General features: G+C 38.8%; 1 protein-coding gene across 1 annotated transcript in view; it reads left to right on the top strand.

Moving 5' to 3' along the window:
- Window positions 1-14,319, top strand: part of ABCA13 (ATP binding cassette subfamily A member 13) — a 208,376-nt gene that overhangs the window by 20,110 nt on the left and 173,947 nt on the right. Inside the window, exons 7-11 of the mRNA XM_076330301.1 lie at window positions 2,264-2,427; window positions 5,644-5,759; window positions 6,849-6,982; window positions 8,793-8,957; window positions 10,489-10,688. Of these exons, the coding sequence (XP_076186416.1) occupies window positions 2,264-2,427; window positions 5,644-5,759; window positions 6,849-6,982; window positions 8,793-8,957; window positions 10,489-10,688 (779 nt within the window). The remainder of the gene's footprint in view (window positions 1-2,263; window positions 2,428-5,643; window positions 5,760-6,848; window positions 6,983-8,792; window positions 8,958-10,488; window positions 10,689-14,319) is intronic.

The following is a 14,319-nucleotide window of genomic DNA, read 5'->3' as shown; positions in this document are numbered from 1 at the left end:
AGGAGTGAGAATATATGAGAGAAACAACTCTGCAGACACCAAGGTCAGTGAAGAAGGAGGGGGAGGAGGTGCTCCAGGCGCCGGAGCAGAGATTCCCCTGCAGCCTGTGGTGAAGACCATGGTGAGGCACGCTGTCCCCCTGCAGCCCATGGAGGTCCACAGTGGAGCAGATATCCACCTGCAGCCCATGGAGGACCCCACACTGGAGCAGATGGATGCCCAAAGGAGGCTGAGAACCCATGGGAAGCCTGTGACGGAGTAGGCTCCTGGCAGGACCTGTGAACCCCGTGGAGAGAGAGGAGCCCACGCTGGAGCAGGTTTGCTGGCAGGACTTGTGACCCCGTGGGGGACCCACGCTGGAGCAGTCTGTTCCTGAAGGACTGCAACCCGTGGAAGGGACCCATGCTGGAGCAGAAGAAGAGTGTGAGGAGTCCTCCCCCTGAGGAGGAAGGAGTGGTAGAGACAACATATGATGACCTGATTGCAATCCCCAATCCCCATCCCCTGTGCTGCTTTGGGGGGGGGAGGTAGAGAATTCGGGAGTGAAGTTAAGTCCGGGAAGAAGGGAGGGGTGGGGGGAAGGTATTTTAAGATTTGGTTTTATTTCTTATTACCCTACTCCGATTTCACTGATAATAAATTAAACTAATTTCCCCAAGTCAAGTCTGTTTTACCTGTGATGGTAATAGGTGAGTGATCTCTCCCTGTCCTTATCTCGACCCATGAGCCTTTAGTTATATTTTCTCTCCCCTGTCCAGCTGAGGAGGGGAGTGATAGAGCGGCTTTGGTGGGCACCTGACATCCAGCCAGGGTCAACCCACCACACTAGGTTGTTTGTAGCTAGAATTCACAACTATTTGAAGGCTAATTGTTCATTAGGAGCAATTTAAAAGTGCATCTGCCAGACCTTGTGTAGTTGTATTAAATCATATTACAGAATGTCTTGCAAGGAACTCTTATCCTAATGTGTACTTATTATTAAAAAAATACCGAACCCAAACCAAAAAAACCAAAAAACCAACCCAAAACTTAAAAAAGGACTGCAGTGAGATTGAAAAGATGGGGCTCTTGCTTGGATGAGATTACTTTGAATTCAAATTTGTGATCCAGTAAATATGACAAGCAGACTCAAGTGGGGGTGAAGGAAGACAGATTTGCAATATGTAGCATAATTCCTGCCAGAATCAATTTGGCAGTTTATGTGAAAGAAGTTTGGTCTTTGTGCTGTCCCTAATGCATTAGTCTTTCACCCCTGCAATCTCAACAAAAAGAGGAAGACTGAATGGGCACAGTAGTGGATCTCCATTACTGTCAATTTTGTACCTTTCACAGATCACTGGTTTCACTTTAAATATTTTAAAATGCATTTTCTCCGTATGTGATTGATTGTAACTGCTACTTCATGAAATCTAGATTTCCAATTTATAACTTAAAATTAGATGACATTTTTATAGTATCATTTTTAAATTGCTCATGAGATACTTGATTGAAAGGAGCTGTATCAATATGAAATTTCATTTCTGTAATGGAATATAAAATAGAAAGAATGTATTTATCAACATTAAGAAAATATTTAGTAGAAAGTAGCCTATCATTAGTAACAGAGCTTGTATACACAAGCTTCTTTTTGTATAAACCATGCTCATGTTACCATTATTCAAACAAGCCCTAGTGAAACATTAATTTAGAGAAACAAAGACTGCATAATAAACAAGTATGATAGATCCTATGTTTTGCATGGGCATGTGATAGTGTAGTCCTACAAAAGAAGTAGTTTTACCCCAGTCCTTCTTTAAAGAGCCATTCTTATCAATTATTATTTGACACACACACACACGCACCCCCCCCAAAGGAGCTGTGAGGCTGAGGCAAGGATGGCATGTCCCTGGCAGTCCCCTGGTCTTTATACTCTAGACTTAGAAATTCATTGGAGGGCTAAAGGGCTCCTTGTGTTTGAGATGTCAAAGATGATCTTTCTCTTTGGGAGAGAGTTACGCTTCTGAGCAGAAAGACAGTGCTTAGCTTTTCTCTCAGCTCCATTCTCCATCAGAGAGAGACATCTGAAATAAAGCTGCCATAGGTTCAAAGTACCACCAAAATGATGTGGTGAATTACCAAAGCTAGAGGTACATTTCCACTTGAAAAAAATATTTTAAATGGTTTAAAATTCAAGAGGGCAGGGGTAGGGAAAGTAACAGGCATCTGCTATTTTTTTTTCTGTTAATGCAAGTGTTGCGTGTAAATGTGTTTTCTTCGCATAAAGATGGATTTGAATGAAGTGGAGGAAATGATTTCTAGAGCAGAAAACCTGTACAAGCAACCATATTTCTGGAACCTTCTGCATTCACTCCCTCGCCTTGAATCGAACAGCTTTTATACAGAAGATGGGTTAGGTGCCATAGCACAGTTTCTAAAAGTTATTCAAAAGTAAGTACTCTTACATGCTTGAAAGTGCGCTGTTTTAATATTTTAGCTGCAATTCTTGTTCTTCTCACTGCCTATTTAATAAAATAAGCATCTTTATCAGTGTAAAGAGGCTGAAATTTTCTTCTGTTTACCAGATTCTGCTTTTATAGAGTTGTAGTAGGAGTTTTCACCCATTCTGATTCCTTCATAACTGTATTTTTCATCTCTGTCCAGCTCAGCAGAGATTCCCTAGGAGTCTCCAACAAGTAGCTTCATCTTAGCAATGGTTGAAATTAGCCCATCACATAATATGGCTTTGAACTTTGTAATGTGCTTTGGGACTCTTTGAAGGACAGAATATTTACATATGAATATAAGCAAATCATAGTATGGATTCTAATCAACTTAATATGTATGTAGTGCTTGGTCAATATTGGGAAAATTACTCCATTTTGTTTTTCAAGCCTCTTGCTATTGAAATAGCTTTGGCTGTTCTCTTGCAAGAAATGAAGCAGCAAGAAAAAACCCACAGAGACTGTATTCTGAATATGGAAGTTTTCTGCATCAGGTAAAGGACAGCTGGATTCAGAAGAAGACATGGTATCAAAAGCACAGACTAAGACAAGTATCAACAGGAATTTTCAGTAAAATAAGGGAATTGTTAGGAAAAAGTCAAAAATGTATTTGCCAGAGTAGGTAGGTGGTTGTAATAGGTTGATAGGTAGTTGTCATTGTAGTCAATTAACATATTTGTAAGGCTAGAGGAGGCCACTGAACCTGGCTGCCTGTGCAAGACTGACCATGAACTTCACCAGCCTTACCCCATGGGGAGGCAGGGGCTCAAAGACTTTGGGAAATTACTGTGCTGATTCTGCCACCCTTTAGCATCCCACTGTCTTTTTCCTAATAAAAAAGATATGAAGGATATGATGGCATAATGTTTTTGAAACTGGGAAATAAGTCTCTTCTTATTACAATATGTGGATTGCAGCTGTGTTGGGGCTTGATTTTTTTCTTTTCCCCCTTTACGCCTGAGTCATTTGTAACCTTATTCCAGCTTGTTCTCTGAACTATTAACATGCAAACCTGTATTAGCTGTGCTTGTAGCGCTTGTATCCCAAAAGCAGAAGTCTTTTCTGAAAGGTTTGCAAACTCTCAGAGTCTGAGTGTTCCTGAGGTAAGACAGGAACTTGATTGTAAGCTTATGGTTATTGTTTTCTTCAGCAGAAGTAAACAAAGATAGCAGTAACCACTGGCTGCTGTGCTGCGTCAAGTTATTAATCTGTTAACATAATCTGAGCAGCGATTTCTTTACTCTGAGCCTATAGTACAGACAGAATGAGAAGGGGACAAAAGTGGAGGGTGTTCATAGTTACGGAGTTTGTCTTCCCATGTAACTGTTACACATGTTGAGACCCTGCTTTCCAGGAAGTGGCTGGGCATCTGCCTGTTGATGGGAAGTAGTAAATAAATTCCTTGTTTTGCTTTGCTTGCATGCACAACTTTTGCTTCACCTATGTCATGGTTTAACCCCAGCTGGCAACTAAGCACCACACAGCCACTCGCTCACTCCCCCCACAATGGGATGGGGGAGAGAATCAGAAGGGTAAAAGTGAGAAAACTCGTGGGTTGAGATAAAGACAGTTTAATAGCTAAAGCAAAAGCTGCGCACGCAAGCAAAGCAAAACAAGGAATTCATTCACCACTTCCCATGGGCAGGCAGGTGTTCAGCCATCCCCAGGACAGCAGGGCTCCATCACACATAATGGTTACTTGGGAAGGCAAACACCATCACTCTGAACATCCCCCCTTCCTCCTTGTTCCCCCAGCTTTATATGCTGAGCATGACGTCACATGGTGTGGAATATCCCTTTGGTCAGTTGGGGTCAGCTGTCCCGGCTGTGTCCCCTCCCAACTTCTTGTGCACCCCCAGCCTCCTCACTGGTGGGGTGGTGTGAGAAGCAGAAAAGGCCTTGACTTTGTGTAAGCACTGCTCAGCAGTAAGGAAAACATCCCTGTGTTATCAACACTGTTTCCAGCACAAATCCAAAACACAGCCCCATACCAGCTACTGTGAAGGAAGTTACTCTATCCCAGCCAAAACCAGCACAACCTATTAAACTGTTTTTGATCCATGAGTCTTCTTGCCTTCCTTTTATTTTCTTCCTGTCCTGTGGGAGAAGGGAGTGAATGAGCAGCTGTGTAGGTGCTTGGCTGCCAGCTGGGGTCAAACCACAAGTGATTAATAAGAGGAGACTCAGATGTTTACATTTGGGTTTTGGGTTTTTTTAAGACTTTGATGCCCTTCAATGACCAAATTTGCCATAATTAATGCAATTTGGAAAGCAAACCACAAAAAACAATGCTCACTTCTTGACTAGCTTTGTATTACTAACATACATTTCTAGAGGTCCTAGCTCAGGCAGAATTTAGTCAGCAGAAAGGATCCTAAATTCACAACTTCTCCCACTTCCTGGACTGTACCATCTTTGCTGTGTCTCTCTGAGGTACTTAACAGAAACTTTTCACACCTACTTGGTGAAGTTAAATAGTGTTGGTCTTTTGTTTTTTTTTTTTTTTCATCCTTTGGCATATGTTGGAAACTGCTGATCCACTCTAACAAAACTGGATTCTTATTTTCATAATAACAAAGGAATACTCTATAGGAAATAACTGATAAATTTGATGTAAACTTTAAATAGTAAATTACAGCTACATTAACAAAGAAGTTTGTTTCACAGCTTACTGAGACTGGGACTTGTAAGAAATTCAACAGATATATTTTTATCAATGGATTTTCTAATGTGCTTTGTTCAATTTGTTGTGAGAATAAGTGTTCTGTTGCTTTAAGGGTTCTTTTTTTCTCTGCAGATTGGGTGGAAGTAAAATACAAGTATTCTGTGTCCATCCTGCCTTGTTGTGGGGATAACTGGAAGAACTCTTGTGGTGGTTTTGCTCTCATTTTTGCTCTCACTTTTAACTCTTTTTCTCTCATTCTGTTTTTTTTTTTTACAAGGACATTGGTCTTCTTAGGAGACATTTCCTTAATGAAAATTGAGTGAAACTCTAACTGTAAAATCTCAACTTGTGGTTTTTTTAATGAAAAGTCTAACTTGACAAAACAATAAAGAAAGTATTTTAATATTCAATTGCTTGAGCTTCATCTTTTCCACCACGCCCTTTCAGTTTTTCTGGGTGTATAGAGAGCTTGATTTTTGTTTTATTTTTCACTTTCAGTACCTTAGCATCATTGAAGGATTTAGCTATGATGCCACTGGGCAAAAGTTTCTATGAAGTGGTGAAAACAGCACTGAATTTAACTGCTACATCAGTACAGGATAGGAGCTTAGAAGGTAAGGAATTTGCTTCAGATTTTTTTTGAAGTAGCTTGTAAGCATGCTGGGAATATGCGATAGCAGTAACTGTCTGAGCTTCTGCTAAATTCCTAATGTAAAAGATCTAAGAATTGAACTATATTGCTGTAGTGCTAACCCATTTCTTTATTGATCTGTTTTTTAAATACTAATAACTAAATTTCATCAGACTCTGGCAACTATTTGATAAACAAAGCACGCTGATCTAATATATCGTGTTTAGAATGATCTTTCAGTGGTGAATTTTGGAGAGAGACTAAATCACTGCAAAGGATAATTTCTTCCATTTGATAGAAGGATAGCCTCTTGTTTTGGACAGGCATGTTAAGCATTATGACTGTTTTACTATAAGCTTCATTCTTCTGTTATCATAAACTCTGGTCTCAGCTGAAGGGCTACATTTCCTCATCTGCTGCTTGAGTATGGGAGATGACTTTGACTGGAGAAGGTAGGCTGGCCCCAGGACAACTCCTCAAGAAAAGGTTAGGAACAAGTTTCATTGGCAAACTGTCTGGTGGCACACAGTTAGATTCTAGGTGCAGCTGTCTGCTCTGCATAGAAGGTCAGGCTAAGACCGATGATATGCGGTCTAAATCCCACTTCAGCAGTCAAAACCAAGACTGAAGTGGTACAAAGGTGAGATGCTGGAGCCCTTGCACAGAGGGTGAGCTTGAATTCCCTGGATCTTCTGGTATTCTCATGGTGCTCTCCCTCTCAGCAATGATCCATGTCCAGCCCATACACACACATTTACATGACTACGTGCAGAAATAGACACACAGTTCAGATTGGCACCCTGGGGGTCTGCTGGCAATCACTGTGCAGGGGCATCTGACCATTGTCATATCAGCTGTTGGAATACCATCAGATTAACTGACCTTACCATACTACTAATGCAGTCATCAATTTTATCCTGGTGAAATTGGTGTTCAGGTGCACACATTTTTTTTTTTTTTTTTTGTGAAAAGCTGGAAATGTGGTGCTTGGATCTCATCAAGTATGCATCATCAAGAAACAAAAGGAACAAAAAGCAGGAATTGTGTAAACAGAAAGGTTTTTTTCTTTCAGGTTTTCAGTATAATCTTTCTCTTGGGGATGTTTTGTGGAATCCACATGCTGTGAGAGCAGAACTTGAATCCAGATTTGGTTTTGATGATCTTCATGTTGAGAAGCTGCTAAGTTACACAGCACAATTAACAAAGGTAAACCACCTGAAAATTTCAGTGTCTCTCCCTTTCATCTTTTTTTTTATTTGTACCCTGAAGGGATTTTTCATGCCTTACAAAAGCTATAGTCATATCTTAGATTTGTGAAGCAGCTAGCAGACTGCTAAATATCCTGGCTTCATTCGCATCAAAATAAATGTATTTAGCTTCAGCTGGAATTTCTGCACATGAAGATGCTGATAGGTCTAGTAGTGTACAATAATGAATTTATGCTTCTCTGAAGTCACCACTGGGTATCACAAAGTCCTGAGTTTATTATCCAATCCTGTAGAGAATTCTGGGGTTTGCTCCACTAAGCTTTTAAACTAGAATCCTAGATTTGAAGCTGCCTGGATTAATTTGGTAGGTAGCATTTTTCATCTGGTTTGCCAGACAAAGAATGCCTATCTCTTCTGTGTGTAAATTAAGGCACATCAACAGTCCTTTCTTCTCAGTTGTGCAGTCTTGATATGGACATACTTGACTGATGCGTTGTCTCAGTGGGACTATTCAAATATACCAGCGATGTGTCAAATTTTGAAGAAAATCTCTTTTCTCAGAGAGGTCTTTCTAATCTTTCTTCTAGACCAAAGTGATCTGTTGTGATGGTCTGGTTTGAACTGCAGAAAACTTGAAATATCTTTTGAATTTCTACTAAGGTCCACAGGTTTTGAATAGAACATGCTGGTATTTATCTAAAATCTGTTTGCTCTTTGCCAGGTACAGTCTAGAGTTGTACTTTCAAAAAGTTCATTATAAAAATAGCTGATTTACACAAAGGGGTAAATTATCAAAAAACTTGACTTTTGAATGGTCTTTTAATGAAATATCAGTGATGGCCAGTTTGATCAACTGAACTGAATTTGACTGCAGCCTGTTAGCTATGGTTGGCTGTGTAATTCCAGGCAACTCACTTGCTAGCTATTTATAGATTAAACTAATATCTTGATATTGTGTGCTTGTGTTAGGGCATTGAAGACCCTCAAAAAGTATGAAGAGAAATATGGAAGCCTGGACAGTGTCTATTCTGAGCACTTCAATTCTGTATGTAATGCCCCAGCTTGTTTGGTGTCAAAACATCTGCAAAACTTTCAATAAATTTTCTAGTCATGGTTGAAAGGAGTTAGGATGTAAGGTATCTCAGAAAGACATTAATAGGGAGAATTAAAATGTGCTAAATTATTTTTGTATGCTTTAATAAAATTTATATGATTGGGAATAATAAATCTTTCAACACAGAATTTAGAAGTCCGGCTTTGAGAAAAAAAATCTGGCTTCTTGGCCACACTGCTGAAACCTGCCAACTTCACTTTAAAACTAGTCTGCTGCATGTAATCATTGGTTGAGATGTACCATTGTACTGAATGCTTTTTACATCAGTAATTTTTATACTTGTGAAGTTTCTTCGATACAGCTATTCTAGTGCAAAATTCTAGTGTAGGTGTACTATATTGCTGTCAAGTTAGTTCAGCATCAGCCTGCAAATGACTGTAGAAGTAGCAACACTGGTGTAGCTACACAATGAAAATTCCTTGCATATACAAATATCATCATTCTGCTTGGTATATGAGAACCCTAATGGGGCCACTGGTATTTTATACAGCACTCTGCATGTGGAGTACTTTGAAGTACATGCCTCAGAATATGAGGCTGGATTAAATGGGCTTTGTTCTCGCTGAAGGAGGCTATGTGATATTCTTTTTTCACCAGATAAGTAAGTTGATAACAGGGATAACACTCAGCAGGAGAGTTGAGATCTCAACTCAAGAGAGTTGAGATGCTCATCAATTTCTTATGTCCCTGCCAGATTCCCACAGGAGAGACACTGGAGCAGTTTGTGTGCTCTGCTCTGTCCAGTGTGGCAGAAGATGAAGCAAACAAAGAGAATAATGAAGAGGGCTGTATTTCTGCATGGCATGAGGCCAAACTGTATCTTGTTCATGCTGTCAGCAAGCTCAGACTCTATGCACAGGTACACTGTAATAAGTTAATAGATTAAATTCCTAATTTTTGCATGTAGGCTGTCAACAGTAACTCAGTTAAAAGATCTGAGTTAGCTATTAAATGTTATGGTCATGAACTTTTTTCATCTTGCTAAGAAGACAAAGTAATCCTTATAAAGCATCATTACAGTAGAATTATAATCTGTCACCATGTGTCCACTTAATCAGATTTTCTCATTAACTCAAATACAGATTTGAAATCTAATAGGGAATATAGTGAAATATACTGCACTGCAGAGGCCTGACAGAAGGAAGACCCATTTACTGTCCCACCTGAGCCTGAATTTTGGGCAAAACTGAAAGCAGACTACAGGCCTCCACTGATATAGTATATAATTCATTTATTTTTAATTCCCCTCTACTATCTCTAGCAATAGTGGCTGAAGCATGTTGAAGGGGATGAGAGTAAATCTCCAGTATAGCATCTTAAAATTATGCTCTCGCAGAACACCTTGGCATGCAGTCTCTACGATGACATATATGTAGTTGCGTAAAGAAAAGGAAAAACCATTCAGATGTTTCCTAAGGAAAACACTTACCTAGCTGCCTCAACACTGGTGTTTGTTTTCCAACTGAAATATGTTTTTTTCCCCCATTAAAAAATATCAGCTGTGTATCAAGCTGCTCTGGAGATGTTTGCAATATCATCTAAGGAAAACATGTACAGCTTATTGTCTATTTCCTCAAAAATGTAGCCTTTGATTTCTCTCTTGATAAAGGTTTCACTGATGTATGATGACTTGAAGTAATAATTTAATGTGATTGCCAAAACTAATGCACTAATTCCTATTGTAGCCGTAGAAAAATCCAGTAATAATTTCAGCCATGATTTTAAAACTCTTCGCAAGAGCTGACATCCTTATGATGGCAACTTGAAGTACTGTAAGCTGCTGGCCACTGGGAATTGCCTTGGTGAACAGGGCATCTTTTATAGTACAAATCTGTTTTAACCACTTGGCATTAAAAAAACGTAATGGTGGAGGAAAGAAGAGCAGTCAGTAGCTTTCGCCAGGCCTTGGCATGCCTTATTCTAGGCTACACAATAGGAGCATGCAGGCTCCTTCTCCATCTCTTTGTGTAATGGGACCCCAAAAACGTTGAGGCTGCTGCCTTCCATCGAGTTGGTAGTGTAGGCAGAACTGTAAGGGAAAGCAAGCCTGAGTAATTGACCGTGGAGGTCTGCTTTTGGTTGGTTTCAGTCTCAGGCCATCTTTTTACCGTTCCTGCGTCTTTGGGCAAGGACAGCACCACATAGGATGTTAGTTCTCTGTATGATGTAGCATGTTATATTGCCAACTTGCAGGTCAGTACAAACTGCATTGAAAATCAACCTTTGTGAGGCCAGTCATTTCAGAGTCTAGACACGTTGTTAGGGATTAATTTTACTATCATTGTTAATTGTGGGGTTTTTTTAAAGACATGCAAATTCTGTGTCGTGTCTAAATAAGAAAGCTTTGATTCTCTAACAAGGTGTGTTTTGTTTTTCATTCGATCTGCTAGGTATTTGAGCAATGGTTCAGCAGAAGCCCCTCTCAGAAACTCCTTTTGGAACTTGAAAGAATCATAGCTGATTTAATGTCTCAGTTTCTAGATGACAGGGAAGCCGGGAAACTTTTCTCAGAGATAAATACCCTGATCCAGCAATGGAATGAGAAATCAGATGCCTACTTTTCAGAAGGATATACTGCATCTCATAATCTGTAAGTTATCTTTCTGCAACTTGTCTTAAATTTCAGATCAACTTGAATATTTATCTTCACATTACATTTAGCTGATTTCTGATTTTTGTTTTGTGTTTTTATTTTTTATTCTGTAATTAGAAATGTCATATACAGGCAAATAATTGTGCCAATGCATACACATTCTGAAAAAGAAATTTAATCTGTGATTCAGAGTATACCTACTTACAGGTTCAGCAAAGGACCCGAATACATGATCAGGACTCATAGGAATCAGCAGCTGTGTATAATCAAGCATTTTGAACTAGGACCTAAATTATTCTTCTTCTGTAAACAAAGTCTAATTCCCACAAATAGTTGCTGTGACTCAGTAATGCTTCTCATGGATGTATGCTGTAGGATCAATCTGCTCATGTACAGCAAGTCCAGTGTATGTGAAATGTTTTGGATTTTTGTTGTAGCAGTCATACTCATGTTAGTTTGTGCAGGAGATCTTGGAACAGAATCCTACTATGGAGAACAGAATTACAATGTAATGCTATTTGTTTATATATATATCTGTAGTTTCCAATCTTATCTAGGGCACTCTGAGGCTAACATTTCTTTTAATATTTTTGAACTTTCACATTCCCCATTTGGCTTATCACTTAATGGAAATGTAATCAGTTTATATGAAAGTATGGCTATAAGGTCTGTACTTATTCAGAATGATTTGTTTTGTTGAAGCAGTCCAAATCTTCCTGTACAGTAGAGTTATTCTTTTAGCAGTTGGTCACTAATCTAGTAGAAATCTATTTTGTTGCAACTTTGGAAATGCTTTCAATTCTCATTTCAGGACAAGTGCAACTACAAGCTTGTAAAGAGTGACTGTGCTTTAATTTCAGGTATTCTGATTGACAACATATGTTTTAAAATAAAATCAAGACAATTGTTCTGGATGATTTATGCAAAATAAAGTGGTTTAAGAGCTCTGTTTCCCTATCTATTAAAAAAAAATAAAAAAGACTTGTTATAAATGATCTGGAAGGTTCTACACAGGACTTAAAAGTTGTAGATACAGGGAGTTAATGTTTGTCAGAGTTGGCAGAGCCTCATGAAAAGTCTATGGCAGAGTACAGGAACTGATACTTCTCTCTAACTGCACATTGGATGACTTGCATCGCTTCTGGGAGTTATAATGTTGGCCTCAATTTGGCATTGCTTGTAACAGCTCTACTTGTTCATATAAAAAACTGTCCTTCATTGGAGGAGGTGTGATCCATGCTATACAAATCAACATCTGAGGATAAATCTGAAAGATACAAAGTGCTCTAATGCAGCACACCCGCAAGTGGGAAGTGATCAGGAAATGTCTTTGGTTCTGGATTTGTTGCTGTTTTAATTAACTTATAAAATGGACACAGGCTTCTTTCCATTTCCAAACAAATCTGTTTGAACAGGGATACAAAAAAATGAAAAAAATGTTTCTTAAGTAAATGAACTGATGTGGGATTATAAAAACAGGTGTATAACTCCTGTGCTTAACCTAACAGTCACTGGTGGAATAGCAGCCACTACCTCCTTTTCCCACCTTTGAGTGTTCAGAAGCATTTTTTTAGTACAGTAAGTGGCTTGATAGAAAATGAACTCTTTAATGGGAAACTTCTCCCCCTTTTTTTTTTTTTTCTGCAAGAGAGAGGAAAGGAGATGATTTTGTGTGTAAATCTTCCCTAACATTAATGGTTTTGGCCTTCAGGTAAATTAGTCTGAAAAGAAGTAGACTTGTCCATGAAAACAAGTTGTACTTCTCACCTGGGAGACTGATTAGTGAATGCTGAGAGGCAGAGGGGTTCTTTTGTTTTGTTTTTGCTGTTGTTTCCTTAGTTTGCCAAGGTTTTTATAAAATCCATTATATACTGTTAAGAGAGATACTGCAGTCAAATTGTTCAATAATTTAGTAGTACATTTTGGAATTTCGTTCTTTTTTTATGAAAGGAAACTGCTACACTGCTGCTGTTGTAAGAAACTACGAAGTACATGATAGAGTGACTGCACAACAAAAAAAATCCCATAATTTTTCAGCAACTTTACCTTTTCGTTTGTAGTACACAATGTTTCTGTGCTCTACCTCTTTTGATTGCAGAATCCTGCATCTGGAGAAAATGCAGTCTGTACTGCAGGATGTACCTCAGTGGCCTGTTACGAAGAGATTGCTTCTGGTAGATGGAGCTATAAGGAATGTAATAGCACAGTATTTATCCTTCACTGAAGGTAAAGCTGCATGGTGATTACCCCTTACTAGCATTCAAATGGCTTCCTCAGAGTAACATGGGAAATGGATAACATTCTACCTTTAGGAAGGCATTTGGGCTCTGTAATACATGTCACACTCAGATACTTACAGCAGCTTTCGAATTCCTAAAATTCTGTTTCCCTTAGTGATGATAGGATACAACATAATACCTGTTTTCACTTCATATCAGGAATAAACAATTTCCTTAGGCATTTTATATGATGTTGTATGCTGCTGTGGCTGTTGTTTAAAGATCTAACTCAAGAAATAGAGCCTGCTTAATAAAAATTAAAATATCAATGCCTGAGAAGTTTCTGACACCATCAGTCATGTATGTACAAACAAGAAGTCTTGGTTTTAGATTTAGATGCAGCTTGACTTTTCTGGCTGGTCATTGCAAGTGAAGCAAAACGCTGAGATGGACATATGGATTTTCGGATCTCTTTAAGTAAGGATTTGATTGAGGGCTGTGAAGCCCAGAGGCAGGGTGCTTCTTTCTCTGGGGGCTATGCTTTTGGACACAAAGCTAGACTGATGGTGAAAGAAGTGGGAGATGCCATTCTCAGAAGAGAGGGGACAGTAGGGAAGAACTTGGGACAAGTGGAGGTGTATTTTACAAGTAGTTGGGGAACTGGATCTGTTTTCAGCAGTTTGACTGAATAATATGAACTAGCTCCTATGAAGTTCTTGTAAATATGTCTGCTCAGCAATTGTGACTTTCAGATTTGGAATACATTTATAGTATTATACGGTGTGCTAGGACTCAGATTGTGTGATGCTCAGCACCATGATACCCAGGAGTTGGTCCACAATATAATCATATTATAAGGTCCACACAGATCTGGATTTAAAAAAAAAAAGGAAAAGGAAAAGGGACAAGATAGCTTTCTGTGAAACCTGTTAGTGGAGACCTGCAGTACTATAATGTGGGTATATATAGGAAGAACACTTGTATTACTCAGTTGTTATCAGGTATGTGAAATACACTTTGGTCTTTTTGGGGACATTGATAGTCTTAAATTACCTGATATTTCCATATGACTTTACAGTAAAGAATAAACAATATATTAAAAGTACAAATTTTGTCCAAGATGCCACTGAAATTGTGCAATTTTGACCTTGATTTCTAGCTCAGATGTCTTCAGATTATGAATAAAAACCTCTTGTTTGAAGATCACTGTTGGAAATTAACACAGACTCTGACACAAGTTCTGTGTATTTTAGTACTGTGCATCATTACTAGCAGTAAAGGTTGTACAGGTCACATTACAGCATCAGTAATAACAGCAAAGCCCACTTTCCTTGGGTTATGTTGTATGACACATGTATGCTTCTTGCCTTTAATGGCTTTATAGCTGATTATTCTGGGAATTTAGCAAA

This window comes from Aptenodytes patagonicus, chromosome 2 (assembly GCF_965638725.1).
Source record: "Aptenodytes patagonicus chromosome 2, bAptPat1.pri.cur, whole genome shotgun sequence".
Taxonomy (NCBI): domain Eukaryota; kingdom Metazoa; phylum Chordata; class Aves; order Sphenisciformes; family Spheniscidae; genus Aptenodytes; species Aptenodytes patagonicus.
Note: the sequence above shows the minus strand (reverse complement) of the source record. Positions and strands in the feature narration are given on the sequence as shown.